The sequence below is a fragment of the Cynocephalus volans genome, chromosome 8 (assembly GCF_027409185.1).
Source record: "Cynocephalus volans isolate mCynVol1 chromosome 8, mCynVol1.pri, whole genome shotgun sequence".
NCBI classification, from domain to species: Eukaryota; Metazoa; Chordata; class Mammalia; order Dermoptera; family Cynocephalidae; genus Cynocephalus; species Cynocephalus volans.
Genome location: NC_084467.1, coordinates 12,489,725 through 12,511,547, shown reverse-complemented (window position 1 = coordinate 12,511,547; position 21,823 = coordinate 12,489,725). Strand labels below are relative to the sequence as shown.

The following is a 21,823-nucleotide window of genomic DNA, read 5'->3' as shown; positions in this document are numbered from 1 at the left end:
GTCCCTAGGCCCCAGGAGTTACTAGGCTCGGAATCACCCAAGATCAAGATGGGGGGGGTGGGTGCTGGGAGCCTAAGGGCTGCCCCACTATGGCCACTACTTGGACCCACCTCCTAGGGTTACTGGGAGGGTTAGATAGGACAGCAGAGGTAAGGGTCTCCGCACAGCACCTGACACAAGGGAAAGCTTCAGCTGCCACGATTGTTACTGTTGCCGTTATTAACCCAAACACCTGAAACTGTCCCCCCAGCTCTCACCAGTGGTCCCACCTGCGTCAGCAGGGCACTTCCCCACTGGGGTTGGATTATGATGACCATGAGGATGCCTGTCTTTTGGAGGAGCTGGGGGATGTCTGTCCTAATGCTGGGGATACCTGCACCTGTTTATCACCAGGCTGGAAACTTCCCCAGGGCAGGGGCTGGTCTCATCCCAGTGTCCCCAGTGTGCAGGACAGTGACTGGCAGAGTGGCTGTGTCTCCTCCATCAGACTGGGGACTTGCATTTCTCTCTCTCCCTATCCCACCTAGTTCAGCTAGTGCCTGGGGAAGACTCTGACCTGATATCCGACTCCAACTGGAAGTCCCAATCCCGAGCCTGGACCTGAGAGTGGGCATATTCCAAGGTTAGCCTGTGACTAAGGCTTCCCAGAAAGGCCTCAAGCCCTAGCTCCAGGACCCCCAGGCAGAGCCAGGTCTGCAGAAGGTAGCACCTGAAACCTTCAAACTGGAGTAGAGGGCGGCCCGTGGCTCACTCGGGTGAGTGTGGTTCTGATGGCACCAAGGCCGTGGGTTTGGATCTCTATATAGGGATGGCCGGTTAGCTCACTTGGGAGAGCGTGATGCTGACAACACCGAGTCAAGGATTAAGATCCCCTTACCGGTCATCTTTAAAAAAAAAAAAAAAAAGACTGGAGTAGAGAGTCCCACTTGCTGTGGGATTCCAGTCCCAGCCCTGCTCCTCACTGACCTCTGTTCCTTCCCTGGGTCTCAGTCTCCACACTTCTACAATGCGGGTCTGCATTCAGGAGCATTGCTTGCTTATACAGATAGTCTGTGCAGGTTAGAAAGAGTTCTCCCTCTGGGTGGATGCAGACTTGCAGCACACAGCTTGGCGGGGACGACACCCTTGTACTAAGAAGGTACCCTGTCCTGGGCAGACACAGCCCTGCGGTAGAGCTCAGGGCTTGGTGACCAGAGCACAGGCAGCATTCTAGTTCCCTCCCCCTCTGCTGGGTACCTTTGTGCAGGGCACGGTATGCGCAACTTTGAACTGGGTCTGGGTCTGAGTTGCCATCGTGGTACTTGGCCAAGGGAGGAAGGAAAATGAATGCAGTAAAGAATCAGGCTGTCTCAGACTGCCCCCTGGTGGCTGCTCACCGCATGACACAGCTCAGGAGATGCAACAGGTGAGCCTTACCTGGCATTTCTGCCTTGGTTCTAGCAGGGGGGTTTCTTCCTGCCTGCAGAGATCCTGAGACACTAGAGCCCAGGAACCAACACTCTGAACCCTGAGGAAGGGACCCTTTCATGAAGCAGACACTGTGGACCAGGCCCAGGCCAGGCATTTCAGAGATGAACTCAGTGCCCCTCTTTACTTACCAGGCTGGAAGCTCCCCGAGGCTGGGGGCTGGTCTCGCCCCAGTGTCCCAGTGCCCAGCATAATGTCTGTGTCTCCTCCCTCAGACTTAAAGCTCCTTGAGGACTCTGTCTCCCCATCACACTGAGGGCTTACCCTTCTCTCTCTCCCCATCCTACCTAGTCTAGCTGGTTGCCTGGGGAGTGAGTTGGCGAGACGACCTGACACCCAACTCCAGCTGGAAGCCCCCAGTCCCAAGCCTGGAGCTGAGAGTAGGCACATTCTGAGGTCAGCCTGTGGCCTTCTTTCTCAGATTCTCCGGAAAGGCCCCAATCCCTGGCCTCTGGAACCCCCAGGCAGGGCTGGGCCTCCAGAGAAATGGAATTCTTTTTTTTTTTTTAAAGATGACCAGTAAGGGGATCTTAACCCTTGGCTTGGTGTTGTCAGCACCACGCTCATCCGGTGAGCCAACCGGCCATCCCTATATGGGATCCGAACCCGGCCCAGAAACGGAATTCTACTGGGAAAGTGATCCTGGCCTCCCCTCCATCCAAGAGTGAATGCACTGGAGTTTGGTTTGCAGATTAGGAAACAGAGGAGGGGTTTCCTTCTGCTCTTTGGACCAGATCCCATGGTGATGGAGTTTGGATGTGTTGTCCCCTGCAAAACTCATGTGGAAATTTGATCTCCAATGTGGCAATGTTGGAAACTGATTGAGTCATGGGGGTGGATCCCTCATGAATGGATTAATGCTCTCCTTGGGGGAAGGGGGATTAATGAGTGAGTTCTCGCTCTATTAGTTCCTGCGAGAGCTTGTTGTTTTAAAAGACCCTGGCACCTCTTCTCTCTCTCTTGCTTCTTCTCACCGTGTGATCTGCTTGTACCTGCCGGCTGCCTGCCACTTTCTGCCATGGTAGAAGCAGCCTGAGGCCCGTGCCAGATGCAGCTGTCCCAGAATCGTAAGCCAAATAAACCTCTCTTCTTTATAAGTTACCCAGTCTCAGGTGTTCTGTTATAGCAACACAAAACGGACTAAAACCCATGGCAAGGCCCTGCAGCACTGGCCCCTGCCCCCTCTCCCTGTTCAGGCCCTCTCTTCCCCTCACCTCCAGACCACTGCCTGTGCTGTTCTCTCTGCCTGGGAGGCCCTTCCCTCTCTCCGCCAAGTACTACTCACCCCTCGGCGGTGGGCTCAGTCACTGTCACTTCCCCTGGGTGTTCCCTCTGCGCCTGAGACCAGATCAAGTCCTTCTCTTCTAGACTCTCAATGGCTCTCTCTTAGTGCTTCTGGGGCTGTGATTCTAAATGTATGTGAGCCATTATTGGATGACGTGCCTCCCCCACCAGAACTGTAAGCTCCAGTGAGCAGGGACCTCAGTTGTTTCATTCATGCTGTGATCTCAGATCCAGACAGTGCTTGGCACGTAGGAGGTGCTCACTGAGTATTCGCTGGATGAATGAAAGGCTAAATCGGTCCTGGCTATAGCCACTTGCTAGATGTGGGAGCTTGGACAAGTCTTCCTTTCTTGCATTAATTCAACAAATACTTACAGTAGTCCCCCCTTCTCTGCAGGGAATATATTCCGAGACCCCCAGAGGATGCCTGAGACAGCAGATAGACAGCCCTATATATACTATGCAGGACTTGCTTTCCGTCTTCACAATTCCATGGATAGAAGATTCATTTTTACCGTTGATCTCAGCAACCTCAGCATATGATTTTTTTTTCTTTCCTTATTAAGTCACGAACTTTCACCTTTACACTTAAAGGAAACACTTTACGGCTTCTCTTCGGCATATCCAAATTGCCAACATCATTACTCTTGTGTTTTGTGGCCACTATGAAATAAAATGAGGGTCACTTGAACATAAGCACTGCAATAGGGTGGCAGTTTATTTTATAACCAAGAGGGCTACCAAGTGGCTAACAGGTGGGGAGTGTATACAGCGTGGATACGCTGGGAAAAGAGATGACTCATGTCTCGAGCAGGACAAAAAAGGATGGCCTGAGATTTCATCACGCCACTCAGAACAGTGCACAATTTAAAATGTACAAATTATTTCTGGAATTTTCCATTTGATATTTTCGATCCATGGTTGACTGTGGGTAACTGAAACCATGGAAAGTGAAACCTCAGATAAAGCAGAACTTGTGTACTGAGCATCTACTACGTACTGTCCTGGGCACGGGATTCAAACCCAGCTCTGTCTAGTTTCCAATTCTGTTATTTCTGCTTATCAGCTCTGCCTTTCCTGAGGAGATGTTTCAGGGCTGGGGAAGGGTACCCCCCCCGTCCAAAGCCCCACCCTCTCCTACTGGTCCCCCAGATGTCATATATGTCAGTCCCCGTGTGCCCCCAAACATCCCTGCCTCCAAACCTCAGAGAGCCACCTGCCATCTCTGCCTGCCAACCTCCCACTCAACCTTTGAAACTCAGTTCCAGGGTGACCCTGAGGCCATCCCCATGGCTCTCGGCAGAAGTAACTCTCCTCTCACATCCTTGGCTGGCATAGAGATGCTGCACTGTCTACCCTGACCCTGAGTTATTTATGCACCTGGATCTCCTGCAGTGTCCCAGCCCTGCCCCCGGGACCGCCTGGGCAGGGACTGGTCTGATTCATCGCTGCAATGGCTCTGGTTGATTAATCTTTCTCTGATGAAACCCTGCAGCATCTCTTCTCCGTGCCCCAGCGCCCAGACCAGGGCCGGACACTGAGGGCTGGGGAATGTCCACTGATGAATAGGAGCCAGTGTGGCAGGCCTCAGGAGTTGGGGTTCTGCCTGGATCCCCAAAATCAGGACAGGAGAATGGGATGCGAGGTATGAAGGGCATGACATGGGCACTCTCTCCGCTGCCCCTCTCCCCTGAGGGGGCATGGCAAGGAGGGCATTGGGGGTGGGCAGTGGAAGGTCACAGGGCGGATGGGCTGTGGGGTGATCTGGGAAAGGACAGCCTGCCCTGGGGCAGGACAACCACACATTTTGGAGCTGTCTGGACATCGTCCGCTTCAGCAGCATTCCAAGGACTGGAAAGGTGAATGTGGACATGCAAGGGGGAACTGCCTGTCCCCCGCATGGCCCAGTCTCAGGCTGGTGCCAGGGCTGGGTTGACAGGCAGGAGACCCAGGTTCTAGTCCCCACTCTGCCATCGATTTGCTGTGTCACCTTGGGCAAGCCCCTACCCCTCTCTGAGCTCTAATCTGTACAACAAGAGGACTGAGTCAGCATGGAACTGACCGGCATGAACGCCAGAGGCTGGGCTAGCCAGAACCACCCCACCCAGCTCCAGCCATATCTCAGTTGATGAGCAAGGGACCCTGGGTGGGGCCACTGCACAGCCTCGTCGTCCTGTCATGTCTTAAGGTGAAGGGGGCACAATGTCCCCAGGCTTCCTCTCCCCTGTGAGCTGCCCCATCCACTCCGCAGGGATCCCCCTCTCTGTCCCCTCTGCCCCCAGAGCTGTCAAGCTGCCAGCTAGAAGCATCAGCAGCAGGTGACCGAGCATTCTGCGTCACAGTGAGTCAGAGCCCTCCCTCCAAGCCAGATCCAGTCACACCACGACAGGAAGAAGAGATAGGACACCTCTGCTTTCTCAACCCTGAAGCACACAGGTTGGGACCCCAGAGCCTGGCCACAGGCAGACCTGTCTTCCCTTCTCCACACAAGGGCAGGCACACACCTGGCACTGAGCGAGGCACCAGGCACTCTTGGTGACAACAGACTGTCCCATCAGAGCCACTCTCTCCAAGGCCAGACTTGGAAGGGGAAGCATGGGGGCTCTGAGCACCTGTGACTGAATATAGCACTGACTCGAGGACTGGCACGTTGTCCTGTTCACAGGAACACATAGTAGGCGCTTCATACATATCCACTGAACAGAGATTCTTCAGGCTCCCCGAGGGTGAAGGCAGCTGTGTGAGGTGATAATGCCTCATGCTTGTGTTTGCCGTCACTGTTACTTACTTTCGGTCCTACTGTGTGCCTGACGTTTGGCATATATTATTTCATGAGACCTCACAGCAATCCCAGGAGGTGCAATTTTTACCCCCACTTAACAGATGAAAAAACCGAGGTGCAGGGAGGTGAAGCAACTTGCCCAAGGCCACACGGCTTGTGGGAGCCAAGCCCTCCCCACCCTGCCCCAGGTCTGCTGCCACCAGGGCCAGCCAGGGAAGCACTCTCCACCCGGATGCTACCCGACAGGGGCACCCAGCCTAGAGAAAAAGAGAGGTCACCCCCACCTCCACCCCTGGCCTGGCCCGAATGCCCAGGACCCTGCCCTGCAAGAGGCCTTCTGCTCCACTCCAGGCCCCTGCCTCAGGCCTTCCTCCTCCTTCAAGACCCTGCAGGGCCATCACAGTGATCCTGGCTGCCTCACCTAGAAAACAGGTACAAGGACACCTGTCCCACCTGCTGCACAGGTAGGTGTAAGGATGGATCTGCGGAAGTGAGGGCCTCCGACACTGAGGGACCTCCAGTCACCCTCCCCAGGGGCTGGTGTGTGTGTGTGTGCGTGTGTGAGTGACTGTGTGAATGGGCCAACGCTGCTCCGTGAGAGAGGCCCCCAGGGTTGAGGAAATGACCTGTGCCTCAGTTTACCCTGCTTAGATAAGTGCTGAGAGGCAGCCACCGCTGGAGACCCCCTGTCCGGGGGTGAGGCCGCTAGTGCACTACCCCTGCCCTCTGCACCCCTAAATGAGGAGCTGGCGGTCGAAGTCGCTGACCCCCACGGGTCGGGGCCCCGGGGCAAGGCATCTGACTTCCGTGAGCCTCAGTTTCTTCCTCCGCAAAATGGACACAATGGAATTCTTGTTATCAGGAGCACCTCCGTGCTTGGTCGTCGTCGTCCTTGCTGCTGCTGCTGTTAAATTAATGTCATTTACTTTGTGCCCAGATGCCAGAGATCTCCCCCCCCTCCGTCCCTGTCCCTGACCTTCAGCCCCGGTCACCAAGCGGTGCTAGAGGCCTGAGGCCAGCGTCCCCCTCCCTACGCCCTCCCAGGGCTGCGGCAACAGGTGTGCCGGCCGGGGGCGGAGCCTGGGGCCTGGGGCGGGGTGTCCCCTCGCTGTCGCCCCCGCCTGGCAGCGGCAGGCGTGGCGGCGGCGGCGGTGGCGGGCGGGCCCCGGGCGGGAGCGGAGACATGAGCCCGGCGGCCCCAGCCCGCGGTGACATGAGCGCCCGGCGGCCCCGCGCACCCGAGGCGCAGCGGCCCGGCCCCGCGGCCCCGTGATGGGCTCCTGCGTGTCGCGAGGTGAGGGGCTGCGGCCGGGGGGTGTCGGGGACCCGGGACCCGCGCGCGTCCCCTCGGCCGCTTGAAGAGAACTGGGGGGTGGGGGGGAGCACGAGCCGCTCTTCACGGATCAGCCCAGGGGACACGGTGCCACAGGGGGACAGGGCTTGGGAGGGATGGGAGCGCAGCGCGGAGGTCAGTGCATTCCCTGCCCTCTGCGCGCCCCGGCAGGTGGCACGAAGCAGGGCCCCCGTGCCACTCTTCCTTACCGACAGCCACACCCCCTGCGGGGTGCCTGGGAGGGGAGGGAAGCTTTTGGTTCTTCCTGCTTCTCTGGAGGGACTGCAGGGGCACCAGGAAAACAAGCAGACCCTCCCTGCCACCCCACCCCACCCCACCCCACCCCCAAGACATAAGCCTTGTAGCCCATCCCAAACCCCCCCCCCATGCCCCTGTCTTCAGGATCGCTGAACCCCACTGGCAGGAAGGGGTTAATGGTGAACAGGTTATAAAGAACCTTCCTCTTCCCCCACCCTTATCCCTACCCCCACACTTGGTCAGGGGACAGGAAGGGACAGAGGACAGCTGATGTTCCCAGTAACCCCTGGGCCTTTGTCTCTGATCTGCACCTTCTGCTGTCACCTAGGTGGTACCTGGGGAGCTGACCTACCCTTGGCTGGGGACCCAGGGCAGGACTGGGCCTCTTCTGTCTGTGAGTGGGGGGACAGAGTCTTGCACAGGGGCCGGAAGATGGGCAGGTTGGTCTTTAGAGCCCTCCTGGCCACCAGTTTTCCAGCTGGCTGCTGAGCAATATTTGGTTTTATTTCATTTTATTTTATTTATTTATTTATTTTTATTTATATATATATTTTTTGTCTTTTTGTGACCGGTAAGGGGAACGCAAATGTTGCCCTTTGAGCAACATTTTAGAAAAGGGGTTGGGCTGGGCCATTCTCCCACCTCTGCCTCTTCACCCCACAGTGTAGCCAGGGAGTGGGGCTGGGGGTGAGGGTGACTTTGGCCTTGGCTCAGGCTCTGTAGGCCAAGGCTAAACCCACTGACCCCAAACCACAGGGTCTTGGGGGGCCACCATCCCACCCAGTACCCCCAATAGCTTACTCATGTGTAGAGGGATGAACTGGCCTTGGGGAGGGGCTGGGAAGGCCCTGAAGGGGACCTTGTTCTTCCTCGTTGAGGAAGGAGCATGACACCCCTCCTCTCATCCTTTGGACCCTAAGGGGCTCTTCTCAGGAGTTCATGTGGAGCAGGATGTAAGTGCTCAGGATGTCTGTAGAAGGTGTCAGGAGTGGGATCATGTGTGGGGGAGGGGAAGGAACAGGGTCCAGCCATGTGAGGCTCCTTCACTTACCCATTCATTAAGCTGACATTAACATGATGCCTACTGTGTGCCAGGCACCGTGTACACACTGGGCATCCAGCAGTGACAAACCCAGCACAGCACCTTCTGTCATGAGGCCTACAGCCTAGCAAGAGAAGGTAGTTTTAAGAGTGGAGAGTGTTGAAGATTTCTTTAGCAGTGACAGTGTCTAATGAGTGACACTTCCTTCTGAACCTTCTGCAAATATATTTCTCCTCCAGAAGCTTCTGAAACAGAACTCTCAAGTCACCTGTGACCAGCACTGCCCAACAGATCTTTCTGCAATGATGGGAATGTTCTATATCTGCACTGTCAAATGGAGTAGCCACTAGCCAAATGTAGCTATTGAAATGTGACTAGTGGGGCTGGCCCGTGGCTCACTCGGGAGAGTGCGGTGCTGATAACACCAAGGCCACGGGTTCGGATCCCATATAGGGATGGCGGGTTAGCTCACTTGGGAGAGCGTGGTGCTGACAACACCAAGTCAAGGGTTAAGATCCCCTTACCAGTCATCTTTAAAAAAAAAAGAAAAAGAAATGTGACTAGTGAGACTGAGAAACTGAATTTTTCATTGTATGAGGGTACTTCAAAAAGTTCATGGAAAAATAGAATTAAAAAATAATATGAATCTTTCTGTGAACTTTTTGCATCCAGCAGTGACAAACCCAGCACAGCTTCTGCTGTCATGAGGCCTACAGCCTAGCAAGAAGAGAAGGTAGTTTTAAGAGTGGAGAGTGTTGAAGATTCTTTAGCAGTGACAGTGTCTAATGAGTGACAGGCTCTCAGTGTCTGTCTCTAGACATCCCGAAGGCTCTGGGAAGACTCTGGGTGGGACCAGCTCCCGATGTTGGGGATGTGGGTGTTTTCTCAGTGGCACACTCGCCAGGACATGCTCTCTCCACCTTTCCTTCTGCAGCTTAAGTGCCACCCCCAAATCTAGGTGTGTATTACAACCTTTCCCCTTCCTGAGAGGATGGGGCCACCTCTAGTCTCAACATGCATTCAGGAAAGTCAGACAGAGGTAAAAGGTGGTATGGGGAACTAGGTGGGCAGAAGACAACCATTGTCCCAGAAACTGGGTGGTTGAACCACTGAGTGGAGGCCACCCACCCCTCGAATTGTCACCGATACTCTCTGACTGCTTACAGTTTACCAGGTATTAGCCTGAAAGTTTTAGGCACAAAACGCTAATTTGGGTTATATACTATCATGGTCCCCATTTTGCAAATGGGGAAACTGAGGTAGGGGGCAGTGGAGTGACTTGCCCAGGGCCACCTAGCTAGGAAACAGCAAGGCCAGGATTTAAACCCTGGCACACTGACTCCAGAGCCTTAGTCCTCAGTCTGCACCACACAGCTAGTCCTCAGCCCTGCTGCCTGCACTTGTCGTGCTCACCTCAAGCTGCAGGCTGCCAGGCACCCGAGCCCCCCATCTGGTTCCACACCTGCACCAATAGCGAATAACAGCCAGTGTGCCAAGTGCTGCCCTGGGCCAAGCACGCAGCCTGAAGCCGAGGTTGGGGATTGTGAGCTTCACGCTGATGCCAACACCAAGCCCGGAGCCTACACCCAGCTGGTTTGGCTGCTGCCAGCCAAACCCAAACCCCCGGTCCAGACCACACCTGGGAGAGCCCCCCAATCTGAGCATGGGCAGCAGTTAGCTTCTACATGCCAGGCTGAGACGTAAGGAGTGTAGGCTCTGGAGCTGCAGCCAGCCTGGGTTCAAATCCTTCCTTCATCGTTCACTAGCCCTGTGACCTCAGCAAGTCCCTTAGCCTTGCACGCGTACCTCAGTGTTCTCACCTCTCAAATGGGAATAAGAGGATCAAAGTCACAGGGTTGCTGGGGAATTAATAACTTAATTCGTGTAGAGCACTCAGACCAGTACCCGACACGTAGTAAGAGCTCATAAGTATTAGCCATTACTCTCATTTTAAACTTTTATCACTCCCTGTCTGTGCGGATTGTCAATCCAGACCTTGGCTGGGAAAGGAGACGCTGTAGAGGCTTTGAGCCTCATCCTGCCTCCTGGGAGAAGAAGCAGGTGACAGGCATTTGAGGTACCACAGACATTGAGAAAGCGATTGGGACCAGATGAAGGCCAGAACCGCTGTTTCCAGGAACTACTTTGTGCTCGTTATCTATTTTTAAGCCACTCTGTTGGATGCTCATCCTGTGCTGGCCTGAGCCTTTGCTCTCCTGACCTAGTTAGCTCTCATTTATCCCCGTGAGAGGGGGCATGGGGCTCAGAGACGGAAAGAGACATACCTCAGGTCACACAGCCAGGGCATGGAGAGGCAGGACTCAGATCCAAGTCTGTGTGACCCCAGAGCTGAGTGCAGAACCCCTGCCTGTGGTTTTCTCACGTCCCCACATAGAGAGAGGTACTGAGCATGTAGCCTATGCTTCGAAATACAACTTCCTGGAATAACTCAAATGGTTCATATGTGGTCAGGGCTCTGCCACCACCACCATGACAGTCTGTACGGAACAGAGGGGAAGTTAGTATCTGCCCCCTTCTCTCCAGTTCCAGGGTCTCAGTGCCCACCCCATGCCCGTGGTGCTGCTTGCTCCCTCCTGGTGCCACCTGAGGGTCTCCAATGCCCTGGGCACTGGCAGGTTGTGAGAGCAGAAATTGGAGACTGAGGGTTTTCTTCTGGAAGGTCACACATCTGGTGATGTCTGGGAGAAGGCACAAGCTCTAAGGGGGCCAACCAGAGCCACCCACTGTACCATGTCTTGTCTTGCCTTGGTCCTAGCATTGCCAGTGAGCCGTCCTATACTGAGCACTGTGGGGAGAATGAGGAAAGGGTAGATGGGACCTTGCCCTTTAGGAGCCTACAATCTGCTGAGAGAGGTGCAGCCTTGCCCTTGGAGTAGTCTAATGAAGGAGGCAGGACACACATACACACTTGGAAAAATGACCTGAGGACCATCTCCAGAGATCAGCACTGGTTTGTGGATGGAGCACATGCTTTGGAGTTGCAAACTAGCCTGGGCTTGAACCCCATCTCTGTCACTTACTGGCTGGTGATCTTGCATAAGTGATTTCTCCTCTCTGAGCCTCAGTTTCACTTCTGTCAAGAGGGTATAATAATACTTTGCAGGGCTGTTGTGAGGGTTAAATGAGAGATGATGAGTGAAAAGGCCAGAGACAGTACCCAGCACATAGTAGGTGTTCCATGAAAAGTGGCAGCAAATCACTGCAGGCCAGACTTTGCCCATTAGTACCTCTGGTGAGGGAGTCAACTGATGCAGTGGAGGCCAATCTGGGAAGGCTGCCTGGAGGAGGTGAAGCTAGATAAGGTGCTCAAAGAGTCTGGGCCACAGGACAGCAGAAAGTGGAAAGCAGCTGGGGGGTGCGTAAGTCCTGGAGAGGAGCCTGTTGTCTCTCTCCATCCTTGATTGGGGATGGAAAGGGACCCCTTGGGCAGCTCTGAGCTACACCAACCCACTGATGAAGCCACTGTCATGCCCCAAGTGACTTGTAAACAAATGTCCTGGGGAGCAAGGGACACTTAGTTCACTCTAGACATGGCCTCTGCCAAGCTCTGTGGCCTGCTCCTGTGGCCTCCTCCTGATGGCCTCTCCCTGTAGAGCACCCAGGCCAAGCTGTAGTCCTGGAGACAGGACCAGAGGAGTGGCTGACCACATCTGTCCCATTGTCCAGAAAGAGGAACTGCCATTATGGAGCACTTGAGTGGCAGGTGCCTCGTCCTCACTGCAACTCTTTCTGGACTAGTATTCCCATTTTACAGATGAAAACCTGAGGTTCACAGGGGTTAAGTCACATGCCCACAGCTCAGGAGATGGCAGTGAGAAGTTGGGATTTAAACCCAGGCAAGGATTGTGAGAAGAACGCCTTGGCCACTGCATTCTCTTCAGAACCAAGGACAGAGGGTGGCACATCATAGCTGGGCAGCACACACCCAGACAGTGGTGGGCTGGAGGGACCACAGCATGCACTTGGCCACAGGGTCCCTGAAAAGCTTAAAACAGGAGCCCTGGCTGGCCAGGGAAGGGACATCACGAAGGGCTTTGGACCCAGGTGGCCGTTCAGTTACTGTGTGGTTTCAAGAGGTTTACTCTCTTTGGGCTGCTGGGAAAGAGCAGGGTTAAACATGGGCACTCTCTGCCCTCCTGGGGTGTGGAGCCTGGGTGACGCCGTGGGGAGAGATGGCAACCATGGTGACTAAAGGGCTGGGTCATGGAGCCCAAAGAACAGCTAAAGGAGCTGGATGCTCTAAAGCAGGTAAGAAGAGGTTGAGAGGTTGTGTTGCAGACTCACCAAGGCCACAAGCAGAGAAGACTGGTATGGGAGCTCTGCAGCAAGTGGGGCTCAGGTTAGAGCTCAGGAGGAACTGTCTGGGTGGCTAGACTCTAAAGCAGATTGAAGAGGAGCTAGTGTAGGAAGGCAGGGAGCATCCTTGCTAAGCAGAGCAAAAGCTCTGGTTGAAGGCAGAGGAGTGGAGGGGACATCTGGATGACACCCCTCTCCTTGAAGGATAAAGACGGTCCCCTCAAGGTTGCCATGGAAATCAGGGGAGGGCGGGGAAGGAGTAGGTCTGAAAGGGGGGCCTCAAACCTTGAGGACAGAGGAGTAGGGTGTGGACTAGGAAGGAAAGGAGGTGCCCCCATAGCGCCCTTGGGAGAGGGGGTGGGCACAGGAGCGGGGCTAGTGGTCCCTTGGCGCTGCCTCCCAGCCCCCACCCCACATGAAAGTCAGTGTTTTTCCAGTTGCCCATGGTGATGTGGCCGCTGGTCCCAGCCGAGCAAAGAGCAGCCTGTGATTTCACCCTGGGCTGGTTCATTACCTGATGTCTCCATGGCAACCCGCCTGTGACATCACGGGGCTAAAGTCCTCAGGGGCAGAAGGTGGATTTGGCAGGGACAGGCAAAGAGTGGGGGCAGGCAGGCAGGCTGGGGAGGAGCTGGGGGCTGGGAGTCCTCCAAGCCCACCACCACCTCAAAGAGTGACATTCTTCAAGTCACGTCTCCTCTGGGCTTTGACATCACCTACCAGTCTCCTCTGGACTCAGCTCCCTCTCATCAACCTCACTCCCTGGTCTGCAGCCAGGGGCCCTAGAAATATCCCAGCACCTCTCAAAGTTTCCAGGAGCACCCTGTAGCCAGAGCCACCCTGACTGCACCATGGCGGGCCCCAGCTTGTGCATGATATGCAGGATTTCTAGAACCTTATGAGTGGGTGACTTTCAAACTTTTTTGACTGGACCCATAGGAATAAACATATTTTGCATCATGACCCAGTACACACACATAGAAAACTCTTACCATATATGTGTGTGCCTGTGCACACGTGTGCATGTACAGGTGTGTCTATGTAATTTAAACAGAAACTTCATGGAACAGTACTTAACCCGACTCTTCAGTGGGCTCTGATCGTTTCCATTCTCTTTCATTTTTCTATTCTCTTTCATTTTATTTCATTTTTAAAAATATGATCTAGTAAATGGCTTGCGTGACCCACTGAAGGATGTGCCCCTTTTGAACGCTGCCTTTGAGGGGCGTAGACAACATGGCCTTTGTAGAGATGAAGACTGAAGCCTAGAGAGGGACAAGACTAGCTCAGAGTCACACAGCCAGGATTCAGGATCAAAAGCAAGGTGTGTTGAGCACTGTGGTGTGCAGGCTCAGCCCACACGATCGCATACTGTCCTCGCTTGTTCCTCCTTATACTTGGGTCATTGCGGCGGGGGAGGGAAGGGAGCGGTTAATCATCACCTGCTTTCCTTTCCTCCGATCCCTGCCTCAGGCAGGCTGCTTCAACCTCCCTGACTTGCCCACCCATTAACATCCTTTGGGAAGATCCTAGAACTCTCTCGTCTCTTCTGCACACTAAATCCAGTCCGGTGCAGATGAAAACTTTTATATCGCATCTGGTTCAATGCTCACCTTCCCCAACTCCTGCCAGGGCAGGCTGCACCTGAGGGCCACAGTCTGCCCTTTACTCTGCTGACCCCCTACCCCCTTGGGGTTCCTTTCTCCTCTGATATACTGGGGTCTGGCCCAAGCGATTTGAGTAAAAGGGCCAAACTTTATTTATCTGGAGCTCTCATCTCTCCTGGCTAACATCAGCTCCCTGTTGAGGCCTCTGTGTGGCAGGCATCCAAATAGTCATGCCTTGGTTCTTAAAGCAAATGTTTAATGAGTACCTACGATGTGCCAGGCCCTATGGCAGTGCTGGGGCTGTCACAGTGAACAAAACAGATGAGGTCCCAGCTCTCTAGAGCTCCTATTCTAGTAGAGATAATGAACAAGGAGACAGACATGCATAATGTGGAGAGGGACTGGCGGGCGCTATAAAGACCGAAACAGGATGTGGGGACAGAGAGGTTGGCCATCATGATAAATAAGAGGGTTGGGGGAGACCTCGCCGAAGTTGTGGTATTTAAGCAGAGACCTGAATGGAGAGAAGGAGTGAACCTGGGTTGTCTGGGAGGAGAGAGTTCCAAGGAGTGAGGGCTCAGCCAGTGCAAAGGCCCTGAGGCAGGGAGTGTCCGAGGAACACCCAGGAGAGTGATCAGTGTGACTGGGTTGGAGTGGGAGAGTCGTGGGAGCTGTGGGATGGGGGCCACTGGTCTCCTGGGTTAGCATGTGATTCTCTGGGGTGGTACTGGGGGGGGGGCGGGGGGGGTCCTGACTGTGGAGCCCCTCTCATGGGAGAGCTGACCTGGCTTGACTTCTTCCATTCCCTGCCCAACTCTCCTCTTCTCCTAAAGTAGTCCAGCCTCCAGCCTGCTGGGGCTGGGGTCCCCTTGTCCTGCAAGCAGCCCTCTTAGGGGGTACCAGCAAGATCCAAACATGGCCCTGTCCTCATTGTCTGCTTGACCTTGAAAAACTCACAATCTTTGCTATCCTGGAGGTGGGAGGGCAGGCTGCTCCCCTTCCTACCCCACCCCTGCCTGCCACAGCCCTGCAGTCTCTCACTGGTTATGCAGACATCTAACTGGGGCCTCTCCTTTGAGGCATCCCAAATTTCTGCAAGTAGTTCTCTGGAAACTTCCTCATTTTGCATGCAGAGAGAAACTGGTGGTCTGAGTCAGATGGGTGGCCGATGGCTGGGGTCGCCGAGCCTGTTCTGGCCACCTTGGAGAGGGTGTCTGCTCCACCCTCCACCATCAACAATGGCTTTCTTCAAAACGCGGGGTCCTCAGTGCCTCTTTGTTCTTAGTTTTGGATCCTACTAGACAGTTCCTGAAGAAAGAGAACAGTATCCTTCAACGGCCCATTTTACAGATGGGGAAGTGGAGGCTCCGAGAGGTGAAGTCACTTGCTCAAGGTCGGTCCCATAGTTAGTAAGGGGCAGGGCTGGGACGTGTACTGGACAGTCTATTTATCCATCTCCAGAGAATGGAGATGGATAAATATGGATCAATCAGGGATGGACGTAGGAGAGAGAGCCAGTGGGACTTGCCGGTGGATTGAAAGCAGGAGAGGGCTGGGCTTTTCTAATTTCCTTCTGTCATTCTTACTTCCAGATCTGTTCACAAGTGCCCACAAGGACTGCCCCACGCCCCAGGGCACAGACCCCCTGAACCCAGACCTGCCCTCCGGCCGCCCACCCACCATTGCTCCAGACCACGTCACTGGCAAGGTAACTGGTCACTTCTCATCCCCACTCCTGCCTGTGCCCTGGTCCCTGGCCTGTCCCCTATATAGCTCTCCACAGGAAACCATTCCAGTTTCCTTCCTTCCCTAACAAACTCAGCTTCTCTCTGTGGGATCAGGGCCCCTAAGGCTTGGTATGCAGCTGGATGAGGGTCTGGATTGGGCTGAGCATCCAGGGACTGGACTAGGCTTGTTTAGAAAAGACAGTCCAACTTGAAGGTCTTCGCATCCAAATTCACTGAGCCTTGCAGATAACATGTTCGGCTACCAGCCCACGATTCCTTAGCAGCCTGCACTGACCTCTCAAGAATAAAAAGAATGATTAGCTCGGTTGGCTAGAGCTCAGTGTCATAAGACCAAGGCCAAGGGTTCAAATCCCCATACCAGCCAGCTGCCAAGAAAAAAAAAAAAAAAGAGTGAAAGGAATGGAATTCTCAGTCCAGATGGATTGAGAAGATCTTGTTAGGGATCCCAAATCCTGGTGTGTAATTTCCACCCTCACCCCAGGGTCTGTGGCTTGAATCTACCAGTTGATATAATTACTTTTTTTCCTGAGCCCACACCACATGCTAAGCATTGTACTGGACGGTTTGCCTACATTGTCATTTATGCTTCACCACAACCCATGAGGCCAGTGGCACTGTCAGCATCTCACAGAGAAAGAAACTGATGTTCTGAGATATTAAGTCACTAGTCTAAGGACACCCAGCTAGGAAGCGGCAGAGTCAAACCCAAACCCGGGTCTGATCTATTCCTGCACCCGCTGCCTCTCCTTGCAGTGCCACCGTTGCCTCCTCCTTCTTTCTCTGCATGCCAGGGGAGTCCAGGGCACCACCCGTGAGTGGGCAGACCCCAACCTTGTGGAGCACCAGGAGGCTGACCCGCACCACCAGCCAGGGCACCAGGATGTGCCCGTGCCATCTGCTGGCACAGTGTGCCAGCCCTGCCTGATCCTCTTTCTCCTCTTGTTTTAGGACAAACAGATGGATTTCTGTTGGGATCCTTGGCAGGTCAGTGTACTCGCCCGTCCCCCAGTCTAGCCAGCCGCAGGTGACAGCATCATCCCTCCCTCCGCTGGGCCCAGCCTAGGCACACAGTCCTGCCAGCCTCAGGGGAGGGGGGTCTGTTGAAAACAGTGGGGCGGGGGTGGCCTTCTGGGCGTTGGCAGGACCTCCCTGGCTTCACCTGCCCTGTCCCTGCCCACTGCCAGAAGACCTGGGGGGCTGGGAGATGGTAATGGTGGGGGACGTCGCTGGCAGTGTGCCCCATCCTGCTCACCCCGCCTCCCCCTTCCTACAGAGGTGCTTCCAGACCACCAACGGCTACCTATCCAGCTCCAGATCCTGTTCCAGCAACTACCATGTGGCAGCCCTGGCCACCTCGTCCCTTGTGGGTAGGTCCCAGCTGTCCCTCTCCTGTCCGTGGAGTTTGCAGGGTCCCCTCCCCCCCCAGACAGTAGCTGTGGAAGGGCAAAGCTGAATTGCAGCTGAGAGCATCTCAGCCCTGTCGGATTCAACATTTTCTAAAGGCAAAACTCCATGCTGAGTTCTTGGGGGACAGGCGGGGACCAGTGACTTAGTTCCTGCTCCAGAGCATTAAATCATTGGCTTCTCAGGAAGCTCTGAGGGAATGGCCTGGATTTTTGCCATGTCTGCCCAGTGTGGTACCCTGCCACTCACATCATCTTGGGTCGTGTTCCCTAGCAGGAGAGCCCATGCTGGGAATTGTCGTGCCAGTGACCCATTGAGAGATGGCTCTCAAGAAAAACCGTAGGGGTGAGGGAGCAGGACGGGGCTGGGGAAATTGCTCAGCAGAGCCACGTGGGGAGAGAGTCCAGCGTGTCTCAGCCCGGCCCACGGGAGCTCAGGAGCATGGATCGCACCACGGGCATGGATGGCTGGACTTCACACCCCCACCCGTCAGTCACTGCAGCCCGCCAGCATCTCCGGGTGAGGCAGCTCCCTTCAGCGGCCCGCAGCAGCAACACCTGCAGCAGCTGGGGGTCGGGCACGCGACCACCACGGCCTCTGCTGCAGGCCACCCACAGCACAGCCTTCTGGGCCCCTCCCAGCCTGCCTGCCTCCTCGCCCACAGCTTTGCTCCAGGGACCCAGAGGAGGCCCCCAGCTGTCCTCCCCCCACATCTGCCCATGCTGTTCCCTCCACCTGAGACACCTTCCCTCCACCCCATCTGCCCTGCAAGGGACGCTTGAAACCCCGCCTCCTCCAGAAACCTTCTCTGATGGCCAAGTGACCCCACCTTGGGGGCATGGTTCTCCCTTCCCTGCTCATCTCCATCTTTCCCATTTTCGGAGCTCTCTAGTTTCCTTTGTGGATACTTCACCTTTCCTAAATATTGCCATTCCTCGCATCCTGACGTCAGGGACTCTGGTCACTCCCAGATCTGTGTTCTCAGCCTTGGCTAATGGAGATGCTGAATCATTCCCGATGACTCTCCATCACCTTCCTCATCCAGCAGGTCTCCTCCCAAGGACCCCACCCCCTCCTCTCCATCTGCCCAGCCCTTGCCCTGTCTCTTGCTGGGTGCCTGCAATGGCCCCTAATGGTCCCCCTGTCTCTGCCCTTGGCCCCTAATCCCCTCATTAGGATTCTCTTCCTGAACAGTAGGTCTAGCCTGTCACTCTCCTGCTCATCACCCTGCCATGACCCCCCATCGACATAAGAACGTCTGAGCTGTCCGCCTGGCTCTCTCAGCCCCCGGTCTGCTCCTGGTCGGCTCCCCTTCTGCCACCCCAGTCCTAGTGTTTCCCCCGTGTCTCACCCGTTAGTCCTGGCATCACACCAGACTCTTCTATGCCTCCATCCTCTTCTCATCTCTGAAACAGCCTCCAGTCTTGCCTCCATCTGTCCAAACCCAACCCACATTCAAAACCCAACTCCAGGCCACCTCTTCCAGGAAGCCTTCCTTGCCTGCTTCACCCACCCACATATCAGCCTCAGTTGGGTTGGCACAAACCCAGGCACAGAGATGCTCTCTTAGAATGTGTTAATTAATGGATAATGGGACTAGGGGGGACTGGGTGGGTCTCCTTGGGTGGAAGGGTCTGAACTTGACTGGGCAAAGGAGCTTGGGAGGGAATGGGGCATGTGGGTGGGTAGGGAGCATCTCAGTGAAGTGGGGCCACAGGCTTGGGGAGGGCACGGGGCAAGGATTGGGTACAAGCCTTCATCTGGGCATGGGGAATAGTTAGGTTCAGGCCACCAGGGGGTGTGAGGCATTGGGTGGGTACAGCACATTCAGTGCTCAGGGGACATTGGATGTGGGGTACAGGCCATTGCGTGGGCCTGAAGTATGGGGTCTGGTGGTTTTGGGGGTAGAGCCTGAGCTGGGCCTTGTGTCAGGGCTGTCACCCAAATGCCCTCAATACCCCAGGGGTGGTGCAGAGCATCAAGGACCACATCACAAAACCCACGGCCATGGCGCGTGGCCGCGTGGCCCACCTCATCGAGTGGAAGGGCTGGAGTGCCCGGCGGTCAGGCTGGGAGCTGTCCCCAGCCGAGGACGAGCACTACTGCTGCCTCCCAGACGAGCTGCGCGAGGCCCGCTTTGCTGCAGGTCAGTGGGGGGCAGCGGTGGGACTGGCTGGAACTCTGCAGGGGTGAAGCCGAGACCTTAGCGGACCCGGATCACATGTGGGCATTGTCTGGGCAGGGAAAAATTACGGCATGGGGTGGAAGGGCCTTAAGCAGGCAGCCTTGATCAGAGAGGTGGCCACCCTCCTGTCCTGGTGACAGCCTGTTCTGGCACTGAAGCCCTCCCTTACCTTCTGCTGTGCCCCCACTGAGCTGGGTCTCACTGTCCACCCACAGGGGTCGCTGAGCAGTTTGCCATCACAGAGGCCACTCTGAGCGCCTGGTCCTCACTGGATGATGAGGAGCTGCACCCCGAGAACAACCCGCAGGACATCGTCCAGCTCCAGGGTACAGCCTGGCGAGTGCCAGGGTGGGGTGGGCAGAGCAGAGCTGAGGCTGGATGACAGCTCTGCCACCAAATGCAGTGTGACCGCGGGCAAGCCCTTTCCTTCCCTCCACCTTAGTTCCTTCATCTGTAAGGGGGACCAGTGATCCTTGCCCTGCCCGTTGCCAGGGAGGGCCTGAGAGGCATACAGGAGAGGAGAGCGCCTACCGTGCCAAGTGCTTTCCATGTGTATCTCACTGAATCCTCATGACAGCCCTAGGAAGTAGGTCCTGTTGTCTCCATTTTACAAATAAACTGAGACACTGAGAGGTTCAGAAACTCACCCCAGATGACACAGCTAGAGGCATCAGTGCTGGGATCTGAAACTTACCACCAGGCACAGCCAACCACCTTTCTAGAACCCTGAGATACCACTGAGGGCTTCAGCGAGCCTGGGTCCTGGGTGAAGCCTACATCAGCATTATCTCACTTAACTCCCTCTGACCAGGACAGGAGGGGACAGAGGCCCAGGAGGAGACTGGTCGTCCCAGTTCTCAGAGCGCACAGTCTAGGTCCAAAGCCTGCTCCCAACTACTCCACTCATTGCCGCAGGGAGGAAACGGGGGCTCAGAGAGGTTCGGTGACTTACCCAAGGTCACACAGCTTGACAGTGACACAGTGGGATTTGGAGACAGGTCTGCTGCCCCTTGCTGTCCCTCACACAGTGGGAGAGGGCGAGGAGCAGGATCCAGGACTTCATTTTCCCCCCCACCCCATTGGTTTTCCAGACCTGGAGAGCACCTACCTTCAGGACGGCCTTCTGAGTGGCCCCTCGCAGGATGAAAGTCTTCTGGCCTTCTCCTCCCCAGGCCTCTCCCCTGACGTCTGGCCCTCACCCGAGGAGCCCCCCATCACAGCGGCTGACCCACAGCCCCCCAGCCCGGAACAGCAGCCTCGGAGGCGGCTACCGGGGGCCCCAGGGCCCGAGGGTGGGGCCCCCCTGCCGGGCTCCCCCCACTCGGTGGATAGCAGCTCTGTCTCAGAGGAGGAAGACGAGGTGTTCTATAAGTGAGGTGGGGACTGCACGGGGCCAGCACCTGCTCACACCACGACCTCAGCTGGTGGGCAGCCCAGGCATATCAGGACCCCAGGGTCTCAGGCTGGGCATCTCTTGACCCCTCGGGGCAGGCACAAGTGGGGGTGGTGGGGATGGGGAGCCAGCACTTCTTGTGGACCACTCTGTGCCTCCATGGACCTGCCCCAGCAGTGGGAGCCATAACCCCCTCCTTCCTTCTGTACTTGGCTCCGGTGGGCAACTTCCCCTGCAGGGCTTGTGCCTCAGGGAGCTCAAGGACCCTCAGCAGACCCAGGGCCACCCGCACCAGGGGAGCTGACAGACAGGCCTCAGGCAGACAACCATGGAAGGGACTGGGAGACCCACTTGGAGTGGGGCCCGGGGACCCTGCCTTGACCCTGGGCTCAGTCCCTCCGCCACTCCCTCTGTGCACTGCCCCCCATCAAAGGTCGGGCAGCCACCTCTGGTAGCTAAGCATCCGCTGCTCCTCAGCTCTCTTCATGAGGATGTCTGTCTCTCTGGAGTGTCTGTCTGTCCCTCACTCTCTGAACCTACTTCCTTGTGCCCCCGCTCCCCACCCCAGGGAGCCTGCTTCCCCTCTTTTACTCCCCCACCCCCTCAAGTTTCTCTGAAGACATTAAAGTGCTGGATTCACCCTGGATGAACTTGTCCTGGTCTCTGCTGGGGAAGGCGTGACCTTGGGCCCCTGGGCAGGGAGTCAAGAGGAATTTAGGGGAGGACCCTACCCCACAACACACATACAGCTGGTTGTCCTGGGGCCACCCAGCTGGGAGAGGCCCCATGGAGGATGCACAAGGTTCTGTGGACTCCCCAAGGAACCGGGGACCCCACTATATATGCTGTGGCTCAGCCAAGGAGGAGACTAGGGCTAGAGTGAAGGTAACTGGGCCACAGGGTCCTGCTTAGACATGAGGACCCTCTCTCCCCGACATTTCCCTGCCAGGAAGTGGGGCATGAGGAGGAAATCAAGGACCGAGCCTGCAACGCCCATACAGCC

General features: G+C 55.8%; 1 protein-coding gene across 1 annotated transcript; it reads left to right on the top strand.

The window, feature by feature from the left end:
- The first annotated feature begins 6,750 nt into the window (after positions 1 to 6,750).
- On the top strand, positions 6,751 to 21,411 carry FAM131C (family with sequence similarity 131 member C). The gene is made up of 7 exons (XM_063106933.1): positions 6,751 to 6,827; positions 15,683 to 15,798; positions 16,787 to 16,822; positions 17,112 to 17,205; positions 19,206 to 19,388; positions 19,643 to 19,753; positions 20,519 to 21,411. Exons 1-7 carry the CDS (start codon positions 6,806 to 6,808, stop codon positions 20,800 to 20,802), a joined length of 846 nt encoding a protein of 281 aa, XP_062963003.1. The 5' UTR covers positions 6,751 to 6,805; the 3' UTR covers positions 20,803 to 21,411.
- Positions 21,412 to 21,823: the final 412 nt, after the last annotated feature.